Below are 15281 nucleotides of genomic sequence, written 5' to 3'. Positions count from 1 at the left end.
CTAATTCCATATGTAGGCACCTAGGTAAGTGGCCTTACTCAGCACTTTTGAAAATCAGTTTATTTATTTAGGAACCTAAATGAAAAAATATAGGGGGACATCTACATTGTAACTCTTCCCCTTCTCCCCGCACAGCAGCGAGTCTCAGACCCTGGGTCAACTGATTCGGGCTTGTGGGGTTCATGATGTGGGGCTAAAAATAGCAGTGTAGACATTCCTACTTAGGCTGGAGCCTGGCCTCTGAAACTCGATGAGGTGAGAGGGTCTCACTCAGAATCCAGGTGGCAGCCCGAGCGGGAACATTTACACTAATATTTTATCCCAAAAGCATGAGCCCTGGGAGCCCAAGCCAGTTGACCCGGAATCTGAGACTCACAGCCTTAGGGAGTCTTTGCAGTGGTTCTCAAACTATGAATTGGAACCCCGAAGTGGGTTGCGACTCCATTTTAATGGGGTCTCCAGAACCAGCATTAGACTTGCTGGGACCTAGGGCTGAAGCCCGAGCTTCACCCCACCTTTGGTGGCAGGGCTTGGACTTAGGTCGTCTCTCTTCCCCACCCAGGGCGGCAGGACTTGGGCCCTCCCCCCCAGGGGTATGTAGTAATTTTGTTGTCAGAAGGGGGTGCAATGAAGTTTGAGAGCCTAATTTTAGTCTCATATTTTTGCAAATCTCAGCCTTACTCGTATGCTATTGTATAATTTCCCAGTTACAGGTCACTACATTTCTGTATGCCACATAAATGAATCAGGTGAAGCTCTTGATCTTTACAGTCTCCACCCATATTTATAAGTTACTATCACAAGGAAAGTAAATTGCATGAACTCTGCTCATGAAAAGGTCACAGCCAAAGCCACAAACTGTGGAGAAGGTTTCAACTCAATCAGGCTCCTAGCACCACCTTTCATTTTCAGGCCTCCTTTTTTCCCTCCCTTTACCTCATCAGTGTTAAATGCTAGAAGTCTGAAAATTGGAGTGGAAGAAGCTTTGTCAGGTTCAGTTTTCAGAATATGCTGAGTTCAGACACATAGCCAGAATATTCCATCTGCTGTAATGTCTCAACCAGTGCATCAGTTAAAGCTCTTGTAAAATGTGTTTAAGCAGTATAATGGGACTGTTCTGTCCTTTACCCTTTATATTCCGATTCCTGGCTTTTAAGTGGCTTTTAAAGCTCTTTAACCTTTTATTTCCCTGTCCGTTTTTCTATTCTTTTGCATTTATTTATTTCCTTAAAAAAAACCCAAACAAGAACAACAACCAAAAGCATTTTTCCCACTATGTGTCTGTTTCGAATTGAAAACTGTTCTCCCATACTGACTTTGGGCCCTGGCCTGCATTCCTTTTGCACTCCAAACTTCCATTCACTTCAGTCATCCCTATTGACCCGTTGCTCCCAAAATTTAGGATCAGCTTTAAAGGTCCTTTTTGTTATTTTTCAGAAAGGCTTCTAAATTATATCGGCAAGATTTATGGTAAGCAGGTACAAATTCTAACCCAATTAATGCAATATTTATGTCCATGTTACATGCAAATGTAAGCTGGTTTATTGAAAACAAAGGGCCCGATTCTGCAAGCACTTCTGCAAATTGCATTAAGTATTTCCATCATCTGCAATGGAAATACACGAGTAAATGTTTGCAGGCCTGGGACCAAACAGCAGCTGGCCTTTATCCTGGCACAACGTGGGGAGGAGCACAAGTAATCTTTACTCTGCCCCAAGATTGTGGCCAGCCCCTGTGCTAGTATATGGGAGAGAAGTACCGTAACTTCTTCTCCTGCCCCTTCTCTTTACGCTCCCTGTGCAGGGTTGGCCACTCCCTGCTACTCTGCTTGTACCCCCGAAGGTGCTGGCCTCTCCAAAGGCGACAGGGAGAAGAAAGCAAGGGGTGAGGCTTCTCCATTCTGGCCACCTCTGCCGTGGAGAGAGCATATGCAGCTCCCTTTAGGGATGCAGCACTGGATGCATTCTTCTTGCATGCCGATGAGCTCTGGGAGGCAATGCAGCTTCATGCTGGCCCCAGTGTAGGCCTGTGCCCGGTAGACAAGGCTGAGCCCAAAATTTGTAACACAGAAATTAAATAGCACGAGTGAATTACAGCAACATGTACTTTTCTTGCCATAACACTGTCTTGTTTTTTTTAATGCATTTGTAATTACGATTGCCTTTCTCCTGCTACATACTGCTTCACAACAAATATAATTCTTCCAAAGGCTTTGTGAGTGAAATAATCCCATTCATTAGTACAAATCATAAATCCTAAATTCATGTTGTGCAGGACCAAGTAATCGCAATTTACAGACCAGAAACTTGGGGGGCCTCATTGCTGGTTTTGAGTTAGCGGCTTCTGATCTATTAATTATGCTATAGCTGGTGGGCTCCTTTAGCTACCTAAAGGATGGGGGTACTTTAGGCTTACAGCTTTGTTCTCTGTCTCTAATGTTTTAATGAGCCTGCAGGATGACTGCCTATGAATGAGGTGGGTTTTCCAAGTGTGTTGTTTAGTGTTAGCATGTTCATGCTAACACTAAACAAAGAATGTTCATTAGGAAGCCATTGTTTCAGTTTTTCTGAGCAATTCTTCATTAAGGAAGATCTTTGCAGCAATATGGCTGGCAGGTAGGAGAAAAAGGGAAGAGAGAGGCTTTTAGCTGTAGGCATTAGTGGATATTGTATCAGTAGTTCCAGCTCTAAAGACTTGCTTCGAGGCATTAATTGGACCAAATACATCTTCAGAAAAAAGATTAGCAGAAAAGTGCAATGGCTTTTGTCCTTGTGAGAATAGGGCTGTTCGTTTTGTGGCTGAATCAATACTGCAATTAATTATTTTTAGTTTTCCTTTATGGGTTTGTAAAACATTTCTTTTAAGGCACAATTTAAAATAAGTCCTGTTGTTTGATCGATGAGTGACTAATTATGATAAGTAACTCAACATGTTCTTGATGAAGCTTGCCTGTTAATGAACTTCAACAGCAAATATATCATAGCAGGATGGAAACAAAATGCTTGCACACTTGTGATTCCCTAAGAATTTTGAAATCTGTGTCTGAGAGTTTCCAAAGGGGCTGCTAGAGAAATAGTGGAGGTTTGGATTGCAGTACAAGAAATAAAGCCTTTCTGAAGTTACAAAGACCACAACCATGGTCTCGATGGGACTGGGCAGCGAAAGGGCGAAGAGGAGATCATTAAAGCTGGTCACATTACTGTACGTTGGCAGTAGAATGTAAGCTCTTTGGAGCAGAGAATGCCTTTATGTTCTGTGTTTGAACAGCACCTTGCACAATGGAGTCCTAGTCGGTAACTGAGGCTCCTAGGTGCTGTGCGATACACATAATAGTAACTGATATGTTAGTAAATCCTAAGGGCTAGATTGTGCCGTGCCCTGGAACAGGAGGTGCAAGTAATCTCTCACCCCTTGGTCTCCCATGCAGGTATCGAACAAAATAAATGCAAGGCAGTGTGAGACTAGAGATGCTAGCCACCTAAAACAGGAAGGAGAAAATGTGTCATGACCCTGCCCTTCCTGCACTGGCTTGTGGAGTTGGTTAGCTCTAGAAGGAAGTTTTGGTAATCATTGTGCTTGTCTGGGACACAAAGCCTTTTCAACTCCCCAAAAGTGGGATAGTGCTTATAAGACATACTCTGGCTCTAATTTTCAAGAACTAAATTCGTATCTTGTTGATTTTAAATTGTCAGGCACAAACTATCAATGGTTGCTTCGTTCATCTGTATCATGTATGGTTTGGAAACGTTGTATTCCTGTCTGCTCGTTTCACATGCCATTTGTTTGAATCAGTCTTTATCAAATGTCTCACATTTCCCCTTTTCTCCTGGTTCTTATAGATTCCTTCCTGGACAAGGACTGGTACTATACCCACAAATAGGAGACAAACTGGATATTATATGCCCAAAGGTGGACTCTAAAACTGTTGGCCAGTATGAGTATTATAAGGTCTACATGGTTGATAAAGACCAAGCAGATAGCTGTACTATTAAAAAGGACAACACACCTCTACTCAACTGTGCTAAACCAGATCAAGATGTTAAATTTACCATCAAGTTTCAAGAGTTCAGCCCTAACCTCTGGGGCCTGGAATTTCAGAGGAAAAAAGATTATTACATTATATGTAAGTACAAATTGGCATTTGTTTATTCTTTTTCTTTTTTATGTATGTACATTGTCTGCAAGTAAAGAAGTTGCCTGGGTTTGTACTGTTCTTTCTTTTAAAATATTTTCTTGGCAGCTTGTTTTCAACAAGCTAACATTCCCTGCTGCGTCTGTAGGGCCTCTGTCTCTTTTTCAGGCTTGTATACAGTCCCTATAGATTATGCCTATAAGGGCTTCTCACAATAGCTTTGGGTACTTATTAAGTGCCAGATGGCTATATCCTTGTTCACATAGTACCTTACAACATGAGGAGTCCCACTGAAGTCAGTGGGGCTCCTTGCTAGGTAATATTCTACCAATTGTGAGTTTAGGTATCCAAACCTGGCCTCAGCCAAATCTTATTAAAGATTATGACCTAGACTCTCAGCAAATGTAAAATGACACAGCTCCCTCGACTTCAGAGACACTATGCCAATTTACACTAGCCAAGTATTTGGCCCTCTAACATTAAGGTCAAAGTATCTCATTCAAAGCCTTGGAGGCATTCCATCTTTTCTGGAGAACTGAGCAGAGATCATCTGCTAGTAGGAGTTGGGCATACTCCGGAAAGTCCATTTCCTGCAATTACAGGTAGGTTGGGCATTGGTGGACCTTGGTTCTTCCCATCTTTTTCTTTGTGTGTTTATCTTTGAAAACTGCTCTTGATATTTTTTCATTTGTAATAAACATAAATCATTTAAAAAACATACACAAAAACAAGGAAATTGAGTGTTAAAGGGAAACAAATAATAAAAATAAAGTGGATACGTACTCCTCTATTACATACATATTCATATGGACCGTTTCTGGTAATTTCATTATACATAAAAATATGTAATAAATCACAGGGAAATATGTAACCAGTCAGTGTAATTAAAATGTGAAATAATCACAGAGTTGATTAAATGACAAATGTGGGAGTTTTAAAATGCAGTTTGTTGATGGTGTCAGGCTCTGCTAACCAACCAACCCCCTCCCCCCCCATCAGTCTACTAAAGTAGGTGCAAAAGAGCCTGATGCTGTAGTCTTTAACTCAGGCGAAGTGCCCATTGAACTTTGCCTGTGTAAGAACAGCAGGATCAGATGCTGTGACAGTTGCATGTAATCCTAATGAAAATGTGGAACATAAACATGTCCATTTATATGCAAATAGCTGGCTTTAAATATCAGTTATTTAATGCTAGTTTAGGGAAACACCCACAGTAAACCAGATATAATGGAATAAATGTCACCGTTATAATTATATCTTGAGAATTATGGGCACAAATGAAACCTTCTTATAGGCTGTCAGGTCTGTCATTTGTGTGTCAACAATTCTCTGGGTAAATCCATGAGTAAGACTCATTTTCTTTATTTTTCTATAATTATTTCATTATAGCAATAAGACATAATAGATATTGTTTTCCTGGAGGATTCTTTGGTTGGTATAAGTCGCTTGGCCTACAGCCTTGTTCCTCAGAAATCATACTAGATTTTCAATAATACCTTACTGCCTAACAACATGGCCTGCCACACTTCCTGATTATTGTGGTATCAATAAAAGGTCTACCTGATATTATGCTGGCAGTGCCCTTTAGCACCATGGCCCAGATTCTCAAAGATATATAGTCACCTAACTAGTTAAGCAATTAAATATCTTTGAGGATCTGGGCCCATGGGTCTGATTTTCAGAAGTGCCCGCAGGTGAAGCAGTGGGCCTGTGAGCACTCAGTAGCTCTGAAAATCAGGTATCGTGGAGCTGAAACTCCCTTCTTTTCTGTGGTTCAGAGGTAGGCAATGGGCCTGAGTCAGATCTTAGTTATGCCAGTTTTACACCAGGTTAACTCCACTGAATTTGATTTACACCAGTTAAGCAAAACCAGAATCAGGTTGAATATTCAGCAGATGAGTGAACCGAGGAGAGCAGAGCTAGGAAAATCCTTTGCAATTTGGCTGTAAAATGCTGTTTTCATTAATGCTACTTGGAGCAGTGTTAACTTCTGCTCCACAGCTTCTGCATTCCTTGGAGAGGAGGTGATACCTAGCTAAGAATGGGGGAATCAATGACAATGTTGCCCTGAACAGTACTGCCAATCCCAATTGTTCAGAAATCACAAGTCAGACCCCAAAATTACTTAAATCATCAGATTTTGAAAATAATAAATGCTTTTTTTCTTGGACTTCTATTTTTTGAGGCTTCGGGGGTCATGTTTTCAAGATTTTTCCCTCAATCATGAGGGCTTCTTTTATGAAACCTGAAATTCTCACATATTCTAACATGCCCATGGGAGCTGAGCAAAATACCACATATGGTGCGAGTTGGCACTGCTGCACCAAGCTAGCCTCACTGCTCAGGGCAAAGGCAGAGATTGGAAAGGGCATGGTCATCCCCAGCTGGGCAGGAGGAAGGACGTGGCCTTTCTGTCCCATGCCTTACCCCACCCTTAGCCTGCCCTATTCAGGCTACTCTGTCCAAGAGGTTCCCCCTGGCCAGAAACTTGAGGAGAGCTGAGGAAATGCTCTAGGCTGTTATAGTCAGGGCTGCTCCAGGTGGGATCTCAAAAATTAGAATATTCCAGGCCTCTAAACATAGAGAGCCAGCTTGGAAGACTCTCACCACAGAGATGTAGAGCATAGTTCTCCAACCCACCCATGGCCAGAGACCTAGATCTATGGCTAGAGCAATGCTGGACCGTAACTAGGGAATAGCAGGCAGAGGCCACTCACCATCCCAGTTAGTGCACAAAAGATAAGGGGTATCCAACTAGTGGTAGCTGGCAAGGCAGAGAATTACCATCTGATGGTAAGAAGTAGCCAGATCAGGGCAAGCAACCCAACCACAGCCCCTTCCTGGGCTAGGACAAGGAGCAGTCATAGAAAGTACCTCAAAGAGAAGCCAGTTACTTAAATACCAGTCCAGAGAGATGCCAGAGCCAGCTAAGAGCCCAGCAATTCCCAAGACCATAAAGCTTATTCCCTGATATAGCCCTGTCAGAAGTAAGTACTGGTAATCAGGATATTTTCTGCCAATTATGTAAATAACATAATACATATTTATTATCTATGCAAATTAAAATACAAATCATTTGCATAAAATCCAGATTCCTGAATCTTCAGTTTAACAAGTGCTCAGTTCCCCTGAAAAAATGGATTAAGTTATCTATTGTATGAGAGACACAAATATGTTGTTGTAACATTTCCCCTTCGGTGTGTGTTTTTTGCATTGCATTTTTGACAGTATGTTCCCATCTGACATAGTCTGGTTTGGAAGCACTGTAAGATCCTGCATTCTCTAGACCAGGGGTCGGCAACCTATGGCACGTGTGCCAAACACGGCACGCGAGCTGATTTTTAATGGCATGCTGCAGCCTGCCTGGCCCCAGCTGCCGGCCCCGCTCAGCCAGCTGCCGAACCCAGGCTGGGACCCCGGCAAGCAGCAGCAGGCCATTAAAAATCCTGCCCGCTCTGGCCTGCTCTTCTCCTCCGCTCCCCGCTCCCCTCGCCGCGGGGGCAGGGTGAAGAAGCTTGGTCCTGCCGGCTACTGCTGCAGGGCAGGCAAGCTCCTCCCTCGCCCGCCTCTTCCCCCAGCGTGCTGGGTTCATGCCCCTCCTCCTCTCCCTCCCTGCCGCTGATCAGCTGATGGGCCTTGTGAGGGATGGGGAGAAGCGGAGCCGCAGCGCATTGTTCTCTGCTCCAGGGAGGAGGCGGAGAAGAGGTGGGGACGGGGCTTTGGGGAGGGGGTGTGGAATCAGGGCATATCCCATCCAGCCCCCTGCTGTGAGCCGCTCTGGGCAGGGGCTGGGAGCACCCCCATGACCCTAGCCCGCACCCCCAGCCCTCTGCCCTGACCCCTGCATCCCCCTCACACACTTCCAGGCCTCTGCCCTGACCCCTGCGCCCCCCCACAACCCCAGCCCTGACTCCAGCCCTCCCCACACATAACAGCCCCCCCATACAGCATGCCCTGACTCCTGCACCTCCCTCACATGCCCCCAGCCCTCTGCCCTGACTCCTGCACCTGCCACACCCCATGCCCTGACTCTTGCACCCCCCACATTCCTACCCCCACCCTGAGCACCAAATGGGAGCTCCTGCACACCCTCCCCTCCACATTCCCACCTGCACCCATTGCACCAAATGGGAGCTGCCCAGGTAAGCACTCCGCACCAAAACCTCCTGCCCCAACCCTGAGCCCCCTCCCTCATTCTAGCTCTTGACCAGGCCCAACACCCCAACCCCCAGCCTACTCCTTCACCCCCAGCCCTGTGCTCAGTGCACTCCCACCCTCAGCTCAGTGCAGAGAGAGAGGAAAAGAATGGGCTAGAACCAGGGAGAAGGTAGGTACCCACTCTATGTGGGCAGGGCCCCTCAGCCCACTGCCGATCTGGGGTCCCGGCCGCTGGCCCTGCTCAGCCCGCTTCCGGTCTGGGGTTCTGGCTGCCAGCCCCTTGCCAGCCAGGGTCCTGGCCGCAGGCCCCGCTCAGCCCGCTGCCGGTCTAGGTGAACGGAACCCCAGGCCGGCAGCGGGCTGAGCGGGCCGGCAGCATAAGATCAGCATTTTAATTTAATTTTAAATGAAGCTGCCTAAACATTTTGAAAACCTTGTTTACTTTACATATGACGATAGTTTAGTTATATAATATATAGACTTATAGAGAGAGACCTTCTAAAAAAATGTTAAAATGTATTACTGGCACGCGAAACCTTAAATTAAAGTGAATAAATTTAGTCCTCTAGACTAAGCGTGACCAGATGAATCATGGGAATCATGATCTTGGGAGGGAGGTTTATGGAGAACAACCTCTCTTGGGAATTGACAGTGGCTTGATCCATAGAATAGAATCCTGGCCAGGATGGTGATGGCACTGCTAATAGTGAAGTGGGTAGAGAAACCATTGTACCACATGCCATAAGGGAAAGGTGAGGTTAAATCCATGCTTTCCCATGGCACTTAGACATTTTGGTGGTGGAAATACAGAGAGATATCTTCATACCCACAATTCCCCCCAAAAGTCTGACTATGGGCTTGTCCACACAGTGCTTTAGTCTGCACCAGAGGGGTACAAATTCTAGTGCACACTGGCATGTCACCTGGCCTGTGTGGACCCCACTAGTGTACACAAAAAGTTCCCTAATATGCATTAATGTAGTGCTGTTTGAAACTGGACTACATTAATGCGCACTAGGAAACTGCTAGTGCGTGCCACCAGGGTCAGTTAGTTTGCAACACGCGAGTGCACACTAGCATTTACACCCTCTAGTTTGGACTAAAGTACCATGTAGACAAGCCCTATATAAAGGTAAGGAAGTAGTTTTTCTCCATTAAATAATTATATGTAAAAAAAATGACCTCACAAACAAAAGGATTCTTTAAAATGCATTAGAAAAGAAAGGGCATTGGAAGCTAGCCATTCTCGCATTAGTTGTACATTAATCTGCAATTAATCCAGTGCATTTCAGTGGACTACTGATAGAGTGAGGTACAAGTCAGTGTAAGTAAGAGCATCAGAATCTGGTCTGAAGAGTTAATGCTGCTCATGGCAGTACTGGAAAGATGATGTGGCATGCTATTGTGAAAATAAACAAACTGCGATAGAATAATGTCCTTTCTTTTCCTTACTTTGCTATCATCAATTTTTGGTTCGTTGTAAATTACAGTAGAACCTCAGAGTTATGAACACCAGAGTTACAAACTGACTAGTCAACACACCTCATTTGAAACCAGAAGTATGCAACGTGACAGCATCAGAGACCGGGGGGGGGGGAGGGCGGGAAGCAAATACAGTACAGTACTATATTAAACATAAACTACTAAAAAAAAGGGAAAGCAGCATTTTTCTTCTGCATAGTAAAGTTTCAAAGCTGTATTAAGTCAATGCATCCGATGAAGTGAGCTGTAGCTCACGAAAGCTTATGCTGAAATAAATTGGTTAGTCGCTAAGGTGTCGCAAGTACTCCTTTTCCTTTTGCGAATACAGACTAACATGGCTGTTACTCTGAAACCTAAAATATTTGCATTTTAAATATTTAAAATAACCTATTTAACTGGCATACCATAATTCCCTAAGGAAATCTGTAATTAAATGCATGGAGCTAAACTGTGCCCTTCGGTGTAAATATCCATGGGAAGGACAAAGATAGGCAGAAAACCGTAGATTTGAAGCTGTGGAATTTCCACTAAACCATCTCATCATGTGTTTGCCACTCTTTGTAGGCAGGAAGTTTGACCCTCTACCCCTTGTATATACCAATATGCACAGGAAAGCTCTGTGTTATTAGGATATCCACAAAAGGCTGGGTCTTCATGCAGAAGCCCAGTACCTCTAGCGGGCTCAACCTTCCCTAGGTGGAAGGGGAGATTTTGTAAGGTGGAGCAAGATTACATAAAATAAAATGCAAAATCATCTTAGTTAGGGAAGTTATTATGAATTTAAAGGAATTGATGCCAAAACCACTAGGCTCCGCTGAAGTCAATGACAAAACTCCCATTGATTTCAGGAGGATTATGATTTTATATAGTGACTTTTCTCTGGCTCTGTCCCTTTTCCAGCCAGCCATGTCTTCAGCCCCAGAAACCGCAGAGCCCCAAATGCACTGATTTAGCTTAGAGGGGCTTCCATGGAGTTGGAGGAAGAGACAGTGTCATTTTTGTTCAAATCACCACCACCCACATAGTAGAATTGTAGCGAAGGGAGCACGTTTTCTGTTAATCTCCTCCGTTCTGTGCATAAAGCAAAGGGAATGATATGGTCCAAAGTCTTCAAGAAACTGAATATGAAGCACTAAATAGCCCTATTCAGTGTAATCACTGCATTTTAGACATTTGAAAAATAAATTTTATTCCTCAATAGAGAATGCTTGAGCCCCAAGGGGTGACTACAGAATGCCCCTAGGAAAAGTTCCTCTGAACCTCCAGGTCTGCCTCCAACCTCATTAGCTCAGTTTACTATTAGATGATCATTTGCTTTGACACTAGCAAAATGGAATATGCGGCTTTCCTTAAATGTTTTTGTCAACTTTTTCAAGTGACCCATTTATGTAATTGGCCTCTGGCTTAAATTATTAAAAAATCTTGAATCCCTCACTGATCTAAAAGATTGGACTGGCTAGCAGTACTAGTGCTCAGAGAAGTCTTTTAATAGCAAGGTGGCTTTTGAGTTCTAAACATTCATTCTGAATCTTTATCATTAAGTGGATTTTTAATAAAACTATAAGGCTTTTATGCTATCAGTTTGTCATTCTGTTACTATTAAAAGACAATAACTGTCCAAGAAAAAAACACATAAAAAGGCTGTACAGATTGTGCCCTGAAATATGGCCTGGTTGGGAGGAGGAAATCTTTTTGTGTGATCAAGCAGATTTATATGAACATTTGATTTTATTTGTGTATTCTGACAAAATGATTTTTAATCTTCAGCTAGTCAGAGTGGCTAAAGATTATAATGCCTCTTACACAGTGTTCTCAGTCTGTAATACTTGGAACCTGCCAAAGAGCTCACAAGAGCACTTTCACATACCCAAAAGAGACTAGCACAGGTGCCGTTATTAAATGGTTTTGGTTTAAATGGCACAAAGCTGCACAAAACCTATAGACTTTCATTCCTTCTCCCATTATACAAAGTCATTCATAATGTTATTGCAGATCATACATTTGTAGCAATTTAATGTAATTTGTACTTTTTCCAGGAGGGAAAGCCCATGTATTAAAAGCCACCTTGACTCTGGCTATACATGAAGTACATTCTCTCTTTCTTCCTCGTCCTACTTCTCCTGTTCCTCAGACAATTAAATGAATTACCTCCAACTCTATAAAATGATATCCAAAGGTCAGTCTTTGAGTTTGTTGTGAGTTTTCTAAGGGTTATATCAGCAACACCACTTAACTTTCGTTAAACTAAATATAAATACAATTCATATAAATAATATTTTTGGAGAGAGTGAAAAAAATCGGTGTCTGTCCAACTTCAAATTCCTGATAGAGTCTAAGACCTGAAGAACTAATATAGTCACGGTCCATTGGGATTTTTGTCCCAGACCACACAGGGTTTGTAAGAGAATAAGATTATTTTAGATTGATGGTCTTTGTTCATATTCAGTGCCATTACCTAGGCAATACTGACAGTTTATCTCATTTAAAGCTAGACAGAGGTACTACAGCAGGAAATATGTAAGTACCACTTCTCTGTTCCCAAGGGCAGTAAATGAAAGAACAAGATTGCTCTGATTGTTAGTAGGATGGGAGCTGGTGAGAAAAAAAAAATTTATGCAAAGTGGGTATGTAAGCAGACAGGAAATGAAGAATGATTGCTTAGAAGGGAAGAAAGAATTATTTAAGAATTGCTCAAAATGAAACTGCTTTTAATATTTCATAGGATACAGTTTAGTATTTTCAGCCACTATTTATTTATAGCAATTTTTTGTAGTTCACTTAGCTTTATAAATGATTTAACAATACTCGAGATGTAGTATACGCACAAAGGAAAACAATTTCCTTGCTAAGGAGCCTTTATTTATTCATCATGCAGATTAGCATTAAGAGAGAATTGAAATGCTTTAAAAAAAAAAACTTAAGATCAGATCCTTCCAAGACTTATGTACATGCTTAGCTTTAGGTGCATGAGCAGTACCATTGATTTAGGTAGGATTACTCACGTGTAAAATTAAGCATATGCGTAAGTCTTTGCAGGATCAGGGCCTTAGGGCGTATTCTCGTACTGCAGGATCTGAGTAACTCTCACTAAAATCAATGGGACTTAACTTGTATCGCAAGGTGAAAGAGTAGGTCCCTTAATTAAGTTCCAGTATATTTACTAACCTAAAACAAGAAACAAACTTATGTACCAGAAACACACTTACATTAATTTATTCTATATTTCTGTTGATGCATATTTATCTGTCAAGTGGGATGAGCAGTCTTTTATATTGTGTTGTTGTTTGTATTACATTATTTTTATTGCATATTATGTATTTCTAATTAATGGAATGGGACCCCAGAGAATTACATAGGCATCTACAGAAATTTTTATGAATCTAAAAAATAAATAAACAATATATTAATATAACATTCAAAAATCATTTCCCTACTTACTTATACCCTGCCCAGCCTGGGGTCAGAAATGCATTTTTCCAGAATATACTTTCCTCGGCTAGTGTAGAATTTTTTGTCTGAGAATTGCACTAAGTATATTATAAAATAGAAATGGCTGAAAAACAGGGTGAAATTTGAGTGAAATTGTTTGCGAAATTCCATCTCTGGTTTTAGTCAACATTGGAAATTTTGATGAAAAAATTATCAATGTTTTGATTTCTGACCAGCTCTGCTATAAACTAGGGTCACATCTAGTTTCTGTTTTCAGTCCAAAAGAAATCAATACAAATACTAATGTGAGTAAGATGAGCGGGATTTGCCTTAGGTAGTCTGTAACAGTGGTTCTTTGGAGTGGTTCAGTGGTTCCTTCTCACAGTGTTCACAGAAATTATACTAGAATCCTTTTTGCAAAAACTGTTTTAAAAACTTGGTTAGAGCTTTAATTGCTAATAGGATTATATGTTTCTGATGCACTAGTTGATGAGATCATAAGCAGCTAAAATGCGGGAAAATACTCATCTTTATATGCTTGTGATGTTTTAACTGCTGCAGAGAAACTAAAGAGCTCTGAACTCAGGTCCTGGAAGGTAAGTTGAAAAGGAATTGATTTTCAAATATTTTGTGTTAGCATGCAAATGCATTTGTAGGCCACAATCCAGCAATCAGACCCATTGGTGCAGTGGAGCTCACTGAAACCCCATTGACTTGAGTGGAGATCTACATGGGTACTGGGATCAGCCCTAGTAGCTCTGATTGCAGAATCAGGGCCAGACTCTAACTGATTTGTGACCTTAGAACAAATGAAGTTCAAAGATGAATTGAAAATTATTTTTTAGGAATAACTGTTGCTTTAAAATTTGACTAATATCGTTTTTATTTAAAATATCTATCCTCCTATCCAGTCATAGGTATGTGTCAAAATTTTCAGACTTGGGTGTTCAGAATTAGGCAGTTGATACTTAAATCCATAGTTTGACTCCTAAGGGTTTGTCTACATTAGAACTTATGTCGATAAAAATTTTGTTGGTCAGGGTGTGAAAAAAACTCTCCCCCACCCCCCGGCTGACATAAGTTTCACCGACAAAAGCACTGGTGTGGACAGCACTATATTGGCGGGAGACGCTCCCCCACTGACATAGCTACCACCGCTCATTGGGGGTAGTTTAATTATGCTGGCGGGAGAGCTCTCTCTCACTGGCATAGAGCAGCTACACGGGAGACCTTACAGCAGCACAGCTTTAGTGGTATAGCCGTGCCGCTGTAAGGTCCATAGTGTAGATGTAGCCTAAGTAAAAGTGGTCTGAGCTCCAGAAGGGCTGAGAACCCACAGTTCCTGCTGAAGTTCATGAGAATAACGGGCACTCAGTACCTTTGAAGGTCAGGCCACTTTGATTTAAGTGGTGCACCGAAGTTTGAAAACTTGGGCCCTGATCTGTACGATGATGGTTTATTGTTCTAGACACAGACACATACATACAACAATCACAACAGTATTTAACTTCTGATTAGCTTTGCCAAGTGCAAAGCCATTCAATAGTATCATAACTGATCTAAGTACTAAAGTGCCAAACTGTGTGTTTCTGAAGGATAGTTAGATGATGTAAATAGCTTTTTGTGTTTTGCAATAAAGCACGCTTTTGTTGTGCTTGATGTAAAAGCAGGAGATGAAGGTATTCTTTTATTGAAGCAAACATGTGGAAAATTGCTCTAGATTGTTATAGTATAGAGCATCTCCCCTGAAAGGAATGAGGTTCATCTGTAGGGCAAACTCTAACTATGTAACTTTATTGGGGTTACTGCTAGACTCCACACGGTCAAAGCAAATAATGTCATGTCCATCTAAACTATTATAAGCATGAGAGTGGCACATTTTCTAATCTGTAGTGTTATATTCTAAACTGTCACTAGGCATTAACTCAGTCACTGGTGAAGTCCTACCACCTAGAGATGAACTCTGGCTCAAAATGATGTTTTCCACTTCACTGCCACTTGTATAGCAATTACTGGGTCATTAATATCATTGCATGCAATTAGTGACAATAGAATGAGCAAGAGTGGGCTTTTTATTTTG

At 42.0% G+C, this 15281-nt stretch overlaps 1 protein-coding gene across 1 annotated transcript in view; it reads left to right on the top strand.

Moving 5' to 3' along the window:
- EFNB2 (ephrin B2) overlaps positions 1 to 15281 on the top strand; it is a 50679-nt gene that overhangs the window by 21828 nt on the left and 13570 nt on the right. The window contains exon 2 of the mRNA XM_073349373.1: positions 3840 to 4123. Coding sequence (XP_073205474.1) covers positions 3840 to 4123 — 284 coding nt within the window. The remainder of the gene's footprint in view (positions 1 to 3839; positions 4124 to 15281) is intronic.

The sequence above is a fragment of the Lepidochelys kempii genome, chromosome 1, assembly GCF_965140265.1.
Source record: "Lepidochelys kempii isolate rLepKem1 chromosome 1, rLepKem1.hap2, whole genome shotgun sequence".
Taxonomy (NCBI): Eukaryota; Metazoa; Chordata; order Testudines; family Cheloniidae; genus Lepidochelys; species Lepidochelys kempii.
This window is presented reverse-complemented; position numbering and strand designations above follow the sequence as displayed.